Below are 17,558 nucleotides of genomic sequence, written 5' to 3'. Positions count from 1 at the left end.
TATTAGTAGTGGCAGTAGTAATAGTATTTCTATTTTTATGATTATTTAAAGTATTATTTTCTGTCAATTAAGTAGCATGACTGGTCATGTGATGTAAACATGGCGGTGCCCGTGAGGGGGCGACCCGCACCTGTAGAATAAAACGTCGGGCTGTTCTGAAATCTTGAAGACTGATATGGTTGCCTTCTAGGATGAGTATACAGACATTAATTTCTTTGTGTGTAGATTTTAGAGAACCCCCCCCCCCCCCCTCTTTATATGTTGTAGGCCTATATACCCCCATATTCGTATTTCTACTGTGTATTAGGCATACATGTTGCATTACATGCGTCTATTGAACTTATTAAACTTTCTAGAGAATAAAAAAAACGAAAAAAAAAATATTTCCTTGATTCTGACTCTGAAGAGTGAGTTTGGCACTTTTTATATAGGAGTGAATCACAGGAACCATAAGACTGGTGTTCACTTTTTGTGTTGATGGTAAGAACTATTACGCTGGTGGTCTTAGTTGCCATGAGATGATCTGCATTTACGCTTACTGTGGACTATAGAGGAGGAGAGGGGGTTGGACAGGGGCACATCTTCCCCAGTGCACTTTGCAGTCAGTCAGGAAGGGGAGGGGGAAAGAGGGGGCAGGGTTCGCTGCTGGATCGCTTATCTGAGATCTCAAAGTCCGCCTTTCGCCCGTGCGCTCTCCCCTCTCCGCGGACCTGCCATGGATGTTACTCCTGGATGTGCATTCTTCATTATTTTCCTTCACTTTCAGAACGCGAATACTCTTTACATCGCCAACAGTATAGGTACGTGGAGATGTTGTTATTGTCAGTTCTGATCACGGTTACTTTATGCAGGAGATGCAGGAGGATCTTCAGCGTTATGAAGCAGCAACTCAGTTTCTCGGTTTCATCAACTTATACTTTTATAGAGATGAATGAGTTTTGAGAGTAAAATCATTTTATTGTCAGCGACGTTTCTCTGAATTTGACTGTCTGGAAGTTTTCATGGCATCTAAACTGAAATATCTCTAACTTTTGTCACAGTAAAAAGAACGTCATGATACAGTATATAGCTCCATTATATTATATTTACCAATTTAGCGTTGATTGTGAAACTCAAAGGAAGCGCAAAATCCACGCGACCTGTCAATAATGTAAAACAGCTGATGAATCTTGTGTCTCCTGCTTGAAATAACTGTCGCAAAATGCCGACATTAATGTCAAGATGAGTACACAGGAGAGTAAATGAAGAGAGAAAGAAGAACCATGCACATTATTTATTTACTGTCAAATTAGGAAAGACAAACCATAGTGTTGACTTAACTGTAAGCTGCTCTTTCCTGATGAAGTGAAGGACACATAGGATGCATTAGAGCAGCCAAATGTGTTTCTGCTTCTCTCATCAGCATGATAGGAATGCATGACACATTGTCTGGGAGAATAGGGTAAGATGTGTCTTAATCTAAAAAATACAATTTACAGTTCTTGTCCTGTGACCATATAGATAGTGTTTGTTTTTGTTTTCTTACAAGAATTTATTAAATGTAAGTAATTTTAAATGTATTTTAATTATTGTCTGATTAATGATTGCCTTAGAACAATCAAAATGTGACTGTAATTATTATTATGATTATTGTTATTATCTTAAATAACTAATGTCACCCCCTTTAAAAAATAAATAAATACAAATGGTCTGTCCCTATGATAAAGGTGATAGAAAATATTGTGAAATATAGCTAAATATATTAGTTTTGCACGTCTCATTTCTCCTTGCCTAGAGGACAATTTAACCAAACGGTGAAACAACTTACCCCCATCTGTTCAATGTGCAATGTTTCTATAGATTTTTCTTTTAATAAGAAATGTCTTTACATCATTAACTTTTTAAAGCTGTCATTTTAAATATTGGCTGTGTTTAGACAGCTGTACTGTCTGCACAATGTAAGCCTTGTAGTTGATTTAGAGATTGGTGGAGTTTTGACCGATTCTGGAAGCTTATGTTGTGCGATGTGAAATCTGTTGACTTTGTGTTTGCATGTGTGCGCGTGCACATTTGAATGTGTGTAACTGTATGCATGCCCCTGGCAGATTCCCTGCAGCATGTCCTGAGGGAGTACGGGCTAGTGAGGCCGATGAGCGTGGATGCAGACGGACGCTTTCTCTCCCACGCCATCTCTGCCAGCCGGTTGAGTGGGCAGGGGTCCCACCGGCGCAGGAGGAGGCAGGCCAACCAGCATGGAGAGACCAATGAGGAGACGAACTCAGAGCAGGACCACCTGAGGCACAAGGAGACACTCTTTTATAACGTCACTGTTTTTGGAGAGGAGTTTCACCTTCGCCTCAGGCTAAATTCCAGGCTAGTGGCCCCTGGAGCCAAAGTGGAGTGGCTTGAGGACGATAACCAAACACACTCTGAGCCCTTGTTGCCCAGTGACTGTTTATATGTGGGTTATGTTACCAATGTGCAGGATACATCAGTGGCTCTCAGCAATTGCAATGGCCTGGTAAGTTATTTGCTGTCTTATATAAAGCATCACTGCATGGTGTTTATCCAGTGTAATGTGGGTTAATGATATGATGGTTATTTTTTTAAAACATTAAAAATATATATAAAAAAATGTAATTCAATATATATAAATATTCCTGTTCTTAGCTGACAGGAGCGGGACCCAGTGTGGTCTTCTGCTGCTGTAGCCCATCTGCTCCAGGGCTGCGATGTGTATTCTACATACCTTGGCTGTATCGAGTCATTATTTGAGTTAATGTCACCTTTCTAGCATATTTAACCAGTCTGCCCATTCTCCTCTGTCATCAAAAAGGCATTTTCGTCCACACAACTGCCACTCGCTGGATATTTTTTTTTCTGACCATTCTCTTTAAACCCTACAGATGGTTGTGCGTGAAAATCCCAGTAGATCAGCAGTTTTTGAAATACTCAGATCAACGCGTCTGGCCACAACAACCATTCCACGTTAAAAGTCACTTAAATCCCCTTTCTTCCCCATTCTTATGCTCAGTTTGAACTTCAGCAAGTCGTCTTCACCACATCTAGATGCCTACATGCATTGAGATGCTGCCATGTGATTGGCTGATTAGCAATTTGTGTTCCCAAGCAATTGAACAGGTATACCTAATAAAGTGGCCAGTGAGTGTGTGTGTGTGTGTGTGTGTGTGTGTATCTCTATGTATATATATATATATATATATATATATATATATATATATATATAGAGAGAGAGAGAGAGAGAGAGAGAGAGAGAGATAGATAGATAGATAGATAGATAAATATATTTTTATGTAACAAATTATATGAATAAGAGTATAAATATATATTCATGTAAATTTATATAAATATTTACAAAATATATACCAGGGATCCTCAAATCTGGTCCTCGAGATCCACTTTCCTGCAGAATTTAGATCTAACCCTAATCAAACACACCTGAGCATGCTAATCAATGCCAATCAATTTCTTTGGGATCATTAGAAAATCACAGGCAGGTGGCTTTGATCAGGGTTGGAGCTTAACTCTGCACCGCATTAGACCTCCAGGGCAAGATTTGAAGAACCCTGATATATACTGTATGTGTGTGTAATTACAAACCCGATTCCAAAAAAGTTGGGAAACTGTACAAATTGTGAATAAAAACACAATGCAATGATGTGGAAGTTTCAAATTTCAATATTTTATTCAGAATACAACACAGAGATGACATTTCAAATGTTTAAACTGAGAAAATGTATAATTTTAAGGGGAAAATAAGTTGATTTTAAATTTCATGGCATCAACACATCTCAAAAAAGCTGGGACAAGGCCATGTTTACCACTGTGTGGCATCCCCTCTTCTTTTTATAACAGTCTGCAAACGTCTGGGGACTGAGGAGACAAGTTGCTCAAGTTTAGGAATAGGAATGTTGTCCCATTCTTGTCTAATTCAGGCTTCTAGTTGCTCAACTGTCTTAGGTCTTCTTTGTCACATCTTCCTCTATATGATGCACGATGGGTGAAAGATCTGGACTGCAGGCTGGCCATTTCAGTACCCGGATCCTTCTTCTACGCAGCCATGATGTTGTAATTGATGCAGCATGTGGTCTGGCATTGTCATGTTGTAAAATGCAAGGTCTTCCCTGAAAGAGACGACATCTGGATGGGAGCATATGTTGTTCTAGAACTTGGAAATACCTTTCAGCATTGATGGTGCCTTTCCAGATGTGTAAGCTGCCCATGCCACACACACTCATGCAGCCCATATCATCAGAGATGCAGGCTTCTGAACTGAGCACTGATAACAACTTGGTTGTCCTTGTCCTCTTTAGTCCGGATGACATGGCATCCCAGTTTTCCAAAAAGAACTTCAAATTTTGATTCGTCTGACCACAGAACAGTTTTCCACTTTGCCACAGTCCATTTTAAGTGAGCCTTGGCCCAGAGAAAACGCCTGCACACCTGCACTTTACATAATAAATATACACAGTACACACACGTATATTATTTCGAAATGCGATTTATCGCAAAGAATCATTATGTATGTACTAATATGTATGTATGTATGTATGTATGTATGTGTGTGTGTGTGTGTGTGTGTGTGTGTGTGCACTTGTACAGCTATCTTTGTGAAGTAGCCAGTTTGGGTTTTAGACCATCGGAGTGTGGACAATCTTGTAAAGTTAGGACATTTTGACTGGTCCTCACTTTCTGAGACCCCATTAAAGTTAGGGCTGTTAAATTCTGAAATTTTTGGAATAGAGTTCAATTCCAATTCCTGGAATCGATGGGATTAAATTCCAAGAATCAATTCCTCACTGTTGTTTTCGGTTCTTTTTCAGTGATTCTTTTTTTTAGATTGAAAGAACCTAATCTAATCATGACTGCAGGTCGTAGAAAGTATCCTTCTCATAATAACAAGCTATATTTGTAAAAAAAATTACGATACATAAATTTAAATTTTGTCTGCTTTGCCCCTGAAATTAGTCATAGCCCACAGTTCAGCAGGGACACTGTACAGATACGCTCAGACGCGCTCTCTGCATTTTCTTTTAGAATTAACATTGTCTAATATATATATATATATATATTTTACGATTATTTTAGATGGGAATAAGATCAAGAATCTCAATCACGCCATGATCTATTCTGTTGTGCAGAGCTCAAAACCCCTGAATTGCCTCACAATCGAGGAATTTCTTATTTTTGGAATCAATTCCAAGCCCTATTTAAAGGCCTGCCTGAGGGTCAAGACTTGGTTTTAGGGATCAGGTTATAACTAAAGGAAAGGTTAGGTTCAGGGTAAGGGTTTAGGTGAGGCACTTAGTTCTGTTGGGTAGGATTAGGGTATGGAGATAGAGACTGCATTGTGTATGTCCTCACAAAGTATATATAGTCAAACACTCTTTAAATATTGCAAAATTTGACCTTTTTAGGGTTTGTTCAGGTTGTAAAATATCATGTTATGTGTCACCTCAAATAAATTAATTAGTTATTATAAATTGGTTTATGAATATATTTTATTATCAAGATATTTGCACAAAAAAAGCTTTTCTTAAAACAATGATTAAGATTATACTTAAATGTATTGAAAAAAAAATGTATTTTTTTATATGATGGTTACATGACATTGCATTTTTAGACATATCTAAAATTTCATTGAAAATGTCAATTTATTGAAACTAATATGAATACAAAGAGTACATTTCTAAGGACTTGTATATATATATATATATATATATATATATATATATATATATATATATATGCCTTTATCATGGACATTCATGGCTCATGTACAAACAGAACACTGTGTTAAGTGGAAACTTCAGTATAGTAATGTTTCAGATCAGTGGTACGCTGTCTTAACTGCAGTGTTGAAAGGCGATTTAGCAACTTGCTATCGGATGTAAGAACTGCTTTTATATTGGATGTCCACCAGAGGTCCTTCCTACCGGGATTCTGTGCATGCTTGAGTGCTGACTGGCATGGTTAAAACTATTGAAAGAAGGCTTCCTGTGACATCCCAAAAAAAACACTGCACATGTGTGCTGTACATTGTGTTACCAAATAACATCACAGAGGGAAGACTTAAGTATTAGTTACTGTTCTACACCATCAAACAGTTCTCCTCACAAATCGCCCTTAAAAACAGCTATTCAGCCTTGGCAGTTATCCATGAATTAGAGATCGAAATAGATATTATTCATGTGTTTATATCTTGGATGAAATTGAAAGAATTCTTATGCCCTTTGGTGGTTTGAATGTGGTAGAGATGGGTTGAAAAGTGATTCTTTATTCAAACGCAGTTCAGCTTAGGTTCTTAAAGGAGTCATCGGATGCCCATTTTCCACAAGTTGATATGATCATTTAGGGTCTTAATGGAAAGTCTGTAACATAGTTTGGTTAAAACTTCTCACTGTAGTTTAGAAAACACCTTTTCACTCTGTTAAAACAGCTCTTTTCAGAGCAAGCCGTTTTGTTGTATTTTCCTTTAAATGTTTATGAGCTCTGCTGACCCCTCCCCTTTCTTCCGAGCCACCCTCAGAGAAACTTACTAATTTAGAAAGGTGATTTGCAAAGATTCATAAAAAAAACCTTACACTCACTTCTTATGGAGATGAAGCTGGATCACAAATGATTTGCGCGTACAGAGACACATTTAGGTAGATCGGGGTGCATTCCCTTCAAAAACAAAGCTAATCCAGCTTTGTTTTTGAAGGGAATGTGCCCCCAATTTGGCAACACTGTCTGAGCTGCTGAAAACACATCTACTGACACATTTACTCTACTAACACAATCTACTGTCTTCAGCGGCTCTTTAATTGGGCTACTTCCACACTGTTTTAACACTGTTGGGCTAGTTTTGGGCTTTTTTTGAGTAGTGATTGGGCGGGTTTTCTAGTGGAAACCTGGCAACCCTGGGATCAGATGTCAGGAGTAAATGACGACTGCTATGTTCATTATAACATCCAACAACAGAACACTTCAATCACTTAGGAGCCATTCTTGTCGACATCTGCTCCGGCTGTGAAACAATGGCGGACTGATGACACTCAGGGCGGGTCTAAGGTAAAACGCCAGTCCCCTCTGTGCTAAAAACCCTATTGTCAACCTATAATGGGAAGAGCATGTCTGTGTGACGTCACACAGACAGGCATCTAAGATCGGCTCAATTGGAGAAATGGGTAAAGATTTTAGTAGATAAAAAAAAAAACACTGGGTGGATTTTTATCATTATAGGGTGCCAATGCACTGCCAACACACATTTCAGTTCAAACTACTTGTAAAAGTGCATGTATCATCCGATGGCACCTTTAAAGGGGTCACATTCAGATGATTGAAATGAAACATACTCTCCCTTATTTTTGGGTGAAATATCCCTTTAAGGATTTAATGGACACTGGACATGGAAAATCTTGAAATGAACAAAGAACTGGGAGATCGAACAGAAACTGGCTTTGAGAATAGAGGAAACAGCTTATTTATGTTGCTTTTAAGCCTCAGCCTCAGTGATGGATACACTAGCCCTCCACTGTCTGTACTTGTAACTTTGTGGCGTTCCTCACGCAGAGGGTGCTACATTTCTGCGCCTGGAGCACGTGGAGTTTAGAGCATGTCTGGGCAGCATCTGGAGTGACCTCACAAGTACAAGCCCCTGCTCCACTGTCACTGCAGGCTAAGAGGCGGGGTAACAGTAGCCCCGCAGTGAACTCAGACACGTACAGCACCACAGGAGAGCAGGGCCTGGCTTTTAGTTGATGTAGAGTGGATTTCTGGATTATTCCTTTGACCCACAGTGTTGTCACTCTGGAGACGGAGTCTGAAGGGAAACAGTCACCTTTTTATATTCCTCATAAAAGAATAAAATGAATTTAATGTTTTATCTGGGGTGAACTTCCCTTCCCTTAAGCGAAATGCAGTCTAATTCAGCAGATCCGCTTTCCACCGGTAACTGTTTTATTCTTTTTGCGCATTAAGGGGCGATTTTACTAAGGTTTTGCCAATTTTGCATTCGTTATTTCAGCACAAAAACTTTGTTTACAAAGCTAAGCAGTATTTGGCATGTGTGGTTAACACTGTGCTGTTATTGCAAGAGAAAAGCAGCTGATAAACTGAATTTTATTAAAAAAAAACAATGTCACTATGACCATTTTTCATTGAACATGGCAGAGCAATTCTGCAAAAACTGCTAAAAAATAGTTGAAAAACTACATAAACAGACAAATGGTATAGTCAAGCACATGCCATCATATGAAAGAGTCTATTCAGGTATTTGAATCACAGAGTTTAAAGTTCCAGTTTTGTTGAATTGGAATGTTGAAGTATTGCTGAAGTTCCAGTAAACTATAGGGCCTTTCATACCACTTTAGTCCCAGAACTAAATGTACCGTACCAAAGTACTGTGACGATTTTGCGCGAAGTATTTCCCAGTACCATTTAAAGGGTTGCATTCACACGTGTGTACTAGGACGTGACGTAAGCCGGTCGACATCGATGTCATTTGTGCGCAATGTTCAATAACGTTAACAAAGAAGAAGAATGTTTACAATAGGAGGATGGAGAATGCTGTGATCGGAGCTGTGTTTTTGTTGTGTCTCAAGGGTTTCACAATAATGGACATGGAATGTCGATGTATACGTAAAGCGATTGAAAGAACGGAAAGGAGAATTACGAATCTGCAACGACAACTGGCAGTGCTACATTGCTACAAGTGCCTGCACTTCAGCATCTGTATATTTATCGCTGTTCATCATACTTGCGAAATATGTTGACACAATGTTTACAGTATGTTACACAGTGATTTAAATCATGGCAGGTAAGGGCATTTTCGAACGCGTCTGGCCAATCAATGTCTACCTACATCACGGTTTGTACCAGTTGTGCTGGTTAGACCCTGCTCTGGAGTAGGAGCTAATTTGGTTCTTGAAAAAGGTAGTCCGGTACTAAAATCGCACCCAGTTCCTGCGGTGTGAAAAAAGTGGTTAGTTCCACAATTAGTTCTGGTACTATGAAAAGGTTCCTGCGGTGTGAAACACCCTTATGTCAGATTGCAGTAGTCTGCTGTATACTCCACAACCAAGCTGCAGGACAGGGAACATGCATCATGAAAATCGTAAAACATTCAGCAGTAAATTGGATTTGCATAAGTCCTTTATCAACTCAAGTGTTAAATCCATGCCAATAGTAAATAAGTGCAACTAAATGAAACTCTCAATATATGACAAAGCATTTGTCATTCTCAATGACACATTCAAATGTGTCCACACAACCTAACTGCGCTTGATGCAGACTGCATATTCAGTTCCATTCATATTTAATGTCTTTACCCCCCACATGCACACGGACAAACACACATGCCTAATTCTTACATAATAAGAGTTTGTGGAAGAAGATAATTATGTAATTCCAGGGGCTAGAACAGATTTTATGGAGATTAAGGTACACTGACCTTTTTTAACGAACAGATAATCAATTATATGGATATTTGTATTACAAATGTCCAAATTCTCCTTTCATTTTTATAATTGTGGAAGACCAAGTCAAGAACAAAGAAGGACCTTACTTTTGTGCTCAGGGCAGTGAGAGTTGTTTCTAAAGTGTGCAAAAGTAGCTTTTTTAAGGGCCATCCAATTTTATATTGAAATATTTCTTACTAGCACTTACGAAAATTAACCATGGTTTTATTGTAGTAAAAGTGTAACCATGTTTTTTTGGAGTATTGATTACCATTTGTATAACAACATTTTTACTACAAATACCTTGGTTAAATTATGGTTAGTCCAGCAATACCATGGTTAATTTGTGGTTACCATGGTTTAACTACAGTAACCATGGTGTCTGCAGAAAAGCAGATTTCTAGAATCAGGAATGATCACTTCCTGTGGTCACACACCCCTTTTTCCCCTGAGCTAAACACTTAACATCTGTCTGCTGGGGGTACAGTTGGCATGATTAGACCCTTCCTTTAGGCTCTTTGTAAGCATTCTTTCTAGAACAAAATGTTCTGATAACAGCCATAAGGAGGCTATTGTGATTAAATTTGTATTTGCACAATTGCATAATTCCACAATCCTTTTGTAATGATCTATAATTGGCACCAAACATTTTGTATTGGCATTGGTATAAGTATCAGTGACTCATTTAAACCGTTTTCATTTGCACTCTTTATTAACCATTTTTTTTTACCCAAGCCCAGCTATGACTGAAAAGAATGTGTTGAAATGTATTGCAGGATATTATAGACAGAGAATAATACAGCTATGCCGCTTTCAAAAATGTCTTCCAGTCAGATGTTACACAAAAACATTTGAACTGGATGTGACTTGATGCTCCAGGATTCGGACGTAGTCAGTCTCAACCCCTTGTTAACCAGATGGTCCATAAACATAATGACCATTTGGCTTTGTTTTTCATGTGTTACAATTAGAACCAGGGTATCTGAATAGTTGAACGTTGACGTGTGTAACCGCTATGGCAATGAACGGATTTGCAAGAAGAACTATAACTAAGAAGTTTTAATAATCATTCTATTTATATGAGGTAATTTCCATATCTATAAAGCTCCCTATAAAACAATACAGAGAACAATATTGTTGGACACACTTTCAGAATGCTTTATTTCATTTTATTTTTTTTTTGCCATCAGACGAACTACTGTATAAAAAACACACAGCCAATCAGAATCCTTCCAACTTAAAAGAGTTTGAGAATTACCCGACAATGTAACTGCAACTAAGGCAATGTTAGTGCCCATGTGGGTAACTAATATAGCTATCATTTTGCTTGTCTTTATAGTTATAGATCTTGGTGTGAACAGGCCATAAAGTCAGCATGAAATCGAAATGGACCCCATGTACTTTGTTTGCACTCATTACTAGTCTCATGGTGAAAAATATATATATTATTGCAATTTAATCCACTGAAAAAAATGGTAACACTTTATTATAGGGACCGATTCTCAATATTAACTAGTTGCTTATTAGTATGCCTGTTATTAACATATTGGCTGTTTATTAGTACTTACAAAGCACATATTCTGAATTACCATATTCCACAACCCTAATCCTACCCAATACCTAAACTTAAAAACTACCTTACTAACTAAATAATAAGCAGCAAATTACAAGTTTATTGTGGCAAAATTCATAGTTAATGGTTTGTTAATAGTCAGAATTGGACCTATAAAATAAAGTGTGACCAAAAATTCTCAAAATGTAGTCATAATCAGAAAATTTGCTTCCCCTCTAGAATATTAGAATGTTTGATGGCTTGGGCAGGACATCCTTGTCCACTTACCTCCAACCGTGTCTGCTGCAAGCTTGAGATGGCTAGGAGGTGCACTTAAATCAATCACTGCCCTAATCTGAATTGGATGTGATGCTCCAGAATTCGGACATAGTCTGTTTCTCAACTCATTGTTAACCAGATGATCCATAAACATAATGACCGTTTGGCGTTGTTTTTCATGTGTTACAATTAGAAACAGGGTATCTGAATAGCTGAATGTTGATGTGTGCAATCGCTATGGTGCCGTATGGAATCTTTTAAGACAGCCTATAAATTGATGAGTTGTCTCTGAAAATGAAAGCAGGATAAGCTATTTTAGGATCAAAAATTGGGGGAAAAAGTGCAGGTAACCAAACTTAGAAGATCCAAAAAAGGTCATAAAGGCATTATTACAGTAATCAAGTAACGGAAAATATTTGTACGGAAAATTTTCAGTATGGGGCTTTCAGTTTTGTATGCATGTGTACACAAGAGGAACTTCATTGGAAACTTCCAGTTTTATGTATTGCTACTTTTGATAAGAAACTTAAATTATGCCCATTTTATCAGGAATTTCTAAAAAATAAATTGCTGTTTTGGTGCTCTTCGATGTGGTGTGATCGATGTATAAGAGTTTAAACAGTAGAGAGGATCACGAGTGATCGTGACAATCCCTTCCTCTTTACTACTAGTTTTAACATGAAATAAACACGAATAAACATCTCATGTAATCGATCAATCAGTATTTCAACCGCGGAAAGGTGTCAGCAAATAAAAAAGTAGTATTTCATTTACCTCAGGCAAGTGATGAGTGTTCACAGCTCGTTAGTTCGCTAGAGAAATTAAGTCTAGAGCAGAGCATTTCGAGAAATATCATGAAACAAGTTATGCACCCACTGTGTAAATGAGTATATTTAGACAACAATAGTAATTTTAGATAATTTAGAAGTACATTTTAAAACGGATTTATGTGCAATTTACATGTTTGTATACAATTATATATATAATTTTTATTTATAAAGCGCCTTTCCAAAACCCAAGGTTGCTTTAGTCAGGTTTAAGGAACAGAAACAAATAAACATCAATACCAGAAGACAGAAAACATATCAAGAGCTGGGAGTAATATACAGAGACCACATACAAAGTTAGATTAGAGATACACAGATAATGTAGATAAATATCTATAACAGGGTACAAATTACAGTCTGAGAATTAAAAAAAAAAGTGTTTCAAGGAGAATTTTGAAGGAGAGAAGGGAGGATGCTTGATGGATGTTTGACGGGGAAGAGCAATTTCACAATCTGGGAGCCACAACACTAAAAAGCCCTAGCTTCCATAGTCACCAGGATTGAGTAACAATTCCTCATTAGAAGATCTTAAGGAGTGGGTAGGAACATAAGGCAGAAGTAAGTCAGATAAATATGTAGGACCAAGGTTATGGAGAGCTTTATTAGTGAGAATTAGTATCTTGTAGTTTATGCACAAAGAAACCGAAAGCCAGTGAAGGTGATAGAGGATTGGGGTAATGTGATCGCTCTTTCTTGTGTGATTAATCAAGCGAGTTTGGAACATATTGTCGTTGTTTTATATTATTAGCTGACAGCCCTTAAAGAAGTGAATTACTGTAATCTAGTTGAGATGTATTGAAGGCATGTGTAACAGTTTCAGTATCCTGCTGACTGAGAGTGAATTGAATACGAGAGATATTACGTAGGTGGAAAAAAGCTGTCTTTACTACTTTACCAATGTGATCATTGAATGAAAGAGTGGAATCAATGAGAACACCAAGATTGCGAACTTTATTTTATGGCATAATCAGATCACCATCAAGATTTATCAGTTGACCAGAGAGTTTAGATACAGCTTTAGAGCCAATCAGAATTGATACAATTTGTTAATGCAGGCGGAGGAAAAACTGAGCTGGATGGTGCGCTAAAATAAATTTGAATGTCATCTGCATAACAGTGGAAGTTAAACCGATAGCATTTTATTATTTGTCCAATTGGTGGCACATAAATTGTAAAGAGGAGAGGGCCCAAAACAGAACCTTGAGGTACACCAGAACTGATGGATTTGGTAGATAATATGTGTTTCTGGTATATAACAAATTGTTGCCTCTCGGTCGAATAGGAGGAAAACCATTCAAGGGCTGTGCCAGGAATTCCAACTGTTGAAAGCAGTGAGAGGAGTATTTCATGAAAAAAAGTGTCAAAATCTGAACTGAGGTCTAACAAAAGGAGAGTGCTGAGAGCACCAGAATCAGAAGCTAAAAGAAGATCATTAAGAACCTTAACCAGGGTTTTTTCAGTACTGTGAAATTGATGAAAGCCAAACTGGAAGGGTTCGTAGAGGATGTGTGCTGTTAAGAAGGCCTGTAACTGGGAGGCAACAACTTTTTCTAATATCTTTTAGAGAAAAGATAAGTCCGGAACAGGCCTATAGCTACTTAGGGAAGAATGTTTGAGACCATGATTTTTAAGAACTGCAGTGACAACAGCAATCTTAAGATTTTGATAGTACAGATGGTTGATATACATGTGTATACATAGATACATACATATATACAGTACAGACCAAAAGTTTGGACACACCTTCTCATTCAAAGAGTTTTCTTTATTTTCATGACTATGAAAATTGTAGAGTCACACTGAAGGCATTAAAACTATGAATTAACACATGTGGAATTATATACATAACAAAAAAGTGTGAAACAACTGAAAATATGTCATATTGTAGGTTCTTCAAAGTAGCCACCTTTTGCTTTGATTACTGCTTTGCACACTCTTGGCATTCTCTTGATGAGCTTCAAGAGGTAGTCACCTGAAATGGTTTTCACTTCACAGGTGTGCCCTGTCAGGTTTAATAAGTGTGATTTCTTGCCTTATAAATGGGTTGGGACCATCAGTTGTGTTGTGCAGAAGTCAGGTGGATACACAGCTGATAGTCCTACTGAATAGACTGTTAGAATTTGTATTATGGCAAGAAAAAAGCAGCTAAGTACAGGAAAACGGGAAAACAGGAAACAGGAAAATTACTTTAAGAAATGAAGGTCAGTCAGTCCGAAAAATTGGGAAAACTTTGAAAGTGTCCCCAAGTGCAGTCACAAAAACCATCAAGCGCTACAAAGAAACTGGCTCACATGCGGACCGCCCCAGGAAAGGAAGACCAAGAGTCACCTCTGCTGCGGAGGATAAGTTCATCCGAGTCACCAGCCTCAGAAATCGCAGGTTAACAGCAGCTCCGATTAGAGACCAGGTCAATGGCACACGTTGTTCTAGCAGCAGACACATCTCTAGAACAACTGTTAAGAGGAGACTGTGTGAATCAGGCCTTCATGGTAGAATATCTGCAAGGAAACCACTGCTAAAGAAAGGCAACAAGCAGAAGAGACTTGTTTGGGCTAAAGAACACAAGGAATGGACATTAGACCAGTGGAAATCTGTGCTTTGGTCTGATGAGTCCAAATTTGAGATCTTTGGTTCCAACCACCGTGTCTTTGTGCGACGCAGAAAAGGTGAACAGATGGACTCTACATGCCTGGTTCCCACTGTGAAGCATGGAGGAGGAGATGTGATGGTGTGGGGTTGCTTTGCTGGTGACACTGTTGGGGATTTATTCAAAATTGAAGGCATACTGAACCAGCATGGCTACCACAGCTTCTTGCAGTGGCATGTTATTCCATCCGGTTTGCATTTAGTTAAGGACCATCATTTATTTTTCAACAGGACAATGACCCCAAACACACCTCCAGGCTGTGTAAGGGCTATTTGACCAAGAAGGAGAGTGATGGGGTGCTGCGCCACATGACCTGGCCTTGGGGTGAGCTGGACCGCAGAGTGAAGGCAAAAGGGCCAACAAGTGCTAAGCATCTCTCGGGGAACTCCTTCAAGACTGTTGGAAGACCATTTCAGGTGACTACCTCTTGAAGCTCATCAAGAGAATGCCAAGAGTGTGCCAAGCAGTAATCAAAGCAAAAGGTGGCTACTTCGAAGAACCTAGAATATTACATATTTTCAGTTGTTTCACACTTTTTTTGTTATGTATATAATTCCACATGTGTTAATTCATAGTTTTGATGCCTTCAGTGTGACTCTACAATTTTCATAGTCATGAAAATAAAGAAAACTCTTTGAATGAGAAGGTGTGTCCAAACTTTTGGTCTGTACTGTATGTATATATAATTACACCCCTACATAGAACTCATATATGAGTGTGTGATGCACAAGAACCAGTGGGGTTTGTTCTAGTGTCTGATGCACGTCATATAAAGCCGACACATCTCTTAAAAAATGGATTAAACTGGTTGATTTGAATATATTACTTTAACAACAGCTTTATGACCTTTTTGGATCTTCTAAGTTTTGGTTACCTGGACTTGAGTAAATGATGATTGGATTTTCATTTTTGAAATTGTTCACTATCGACATAAACCCATTTTCTGTTTGTAACTGCAGACTGAACACACATATAAACCTCAAAGTGTCCTCGCTGACATGTTCATGTTCTTTCTGCAGCAGAGGATGGAGCTCAGAGCTCATTGGTGAAGAACCAAAACATGTATACTCACAATACTTATGGAGCTCAGTTGGGCAGCTGTGCACTGTGAGGTCTGAACCCCTGCTAAGTGTGAAGTGAGTGGGAGGTTCACCGTGAGCTTGTGCCTCAGTTCTCCAGCAGGGGCACAAGCTGTTGCTGCAGCTAAAGCTAGTTTGCAGCAGGAAGCCTGAAATTAGCAGAATCCTCCTACTCAATGAGGTTTGGCACAATATACAAGGGGGATATCTGGGCTTGTGGATAGTTGTGTCTTTAAAGATGAAATGCGATATTTTAATATTCTTTCTCCTATCCCATTGAAGTAAGCCATAGAAGGGCTGATTTCCCATGAAAAGTGTAAACACTGTAACTGTGTTGCTTTCAAAACATTGCTTTGTTTGTTTGAGTCTTGTTTGTTTGCTCTACCCAGGCTGACATAGCAACATCAACTCAACCAATGGTGTGAGTTTGGGGGCGGGACTATCTGTTTAGTTGACCAATGGAATACAGGAAACCTGTTGGTAATGATAATTAATTTTGCAATTCCATTTGGTGATGCAATTGCCTCTGACATTTCAGACTCAGAATTCGTAGTGAGGGGAAGCCTTATGAAGTGTTGTTTTACAAGTTTATTCCACTGCTGAGATATGAAATTGTTTGTTTTATTCTTTTGTAATTATGACATCATTAGTCCAGCTCATCAGGGAATAGTACAGAAACATCTGGAAAACTGAATGGAAATGAAAAGCCCATTTCATATAAACAAGCCTCCATTTTTCCCACACATGTATAGATGTTTGTGTAACTCTTTGTTAGCAATGGGTCACAATGGTCGACTAGTCATCCAACAATTGACTAATGAGATCAACTAGGTAATTTCTCCTTGTAAATCTTTTTAGCCATGAAGTATTAATTAGTGTTTTGATTAATTATTTATTTATATTTATTATTAATTATTATTTATATTCCTGCACTGTAAAATCCTGTAAAAAAAAACAACAACAAAAAAAAAACCTGGCAGCACAAACAATGCACATGATAACACACAAAAAGAATACAATAAAAATGTATTAAATAACCTAAAGCACAGAAATGTTACACAAAACATTTAATTAGCATTTATTTGCATGTTATTTACATATAATTCAGTGTTGTGCCATCTGCATTTTTTCATATATGTTTGATGTTTTTTTTTTGTTTTTTTGTTTTTTTTACCAAAACTCTTTTAGTAAAGTTTTATATTTACTTTAATTTCTGTTAAAGCAACCACTACTACTATAGCCATAATGAACAAATTCACACTCTTTGGCCATTGTGTTGTACTTCAACTTTGAAGCTTTTCCAGTCCTTTGCATTCCTCTGTCTAGCTGATGTTGAACACAAAAATACATGTAATTAATACACTTTCTTATTAACCAGTATAATACAGAATAGCAATCAGAATCTGGAAGTAAAAGTCCCACTGACTTTCTCTTCTTTTATAGCATAAATCTTCCAAGACAGGACTACCATGAGATCTGAGCTTAAGTGATGATATATTGTTCAACTGTATAAAAGACAAATTTCTGATAAAGAACATTGCCTTAAATTCTCAAATCAAAACTTGCTGTTACCATAGAAACCCTACAAAAAACTCCCACGACCATTAACCACTGCGAATGAGGTAATCCAATCTCACTAATGTCTCAAATAACTTATATTTGTATAAATGTGACTTTTTTCAATAAATGTTATACTCAAAATGCATGTCTGTATCTCAAATTTTTTATATGTTA

The 17,558-nt window shown here is 37.8% G+C and overlaps 1 protein-coding gene across 1 annotated transcript in view; it reads left to right on the top strand.

The window, feature by feature from the left end:
* The first annotated feature begins 615 nt into the window (after positions 1-615).
* Positions 616-17,558, top strand: part of LOC132117375 (A disintegrin and metalloproteinase with thrombospondin motifs 2-like) — an 83,495-nt gene continuing 66,552 nt past the window's right edge. The window contains exons 1-2 of the mRNA XM_059526635.1: positions 616-800; positions 2,085-2,500. Coding sequence (XP_059382618.1) covers positions 716-800; positions 2,085-2,500 — 501 coding nt within the window. The 5' untranslated portion in view covers positions 616-715. The remainder of the gene's footprint in view (positions 801-2,084; positions 2,501-17,558) is intronic.

Source organism: Carassius carassius, chromosome 36 (assembly GCF_963082965.1).
Source record: "Carassius carassius chromosome 36, fCarCar2.1, whole genome shotgun sequence".
Taxonomy (NCBI): Eukaryota; Metazoa; Chordata; class Actinopteri; order Cypriniformes; family Cyprinidae; genus Carassius; species Carassius carassius.
The sequence above is the reverse complement of the archived record's forward strand: the minus strand, read 5'-3'. Positions and strand labels throughout refer to the sequence as shown.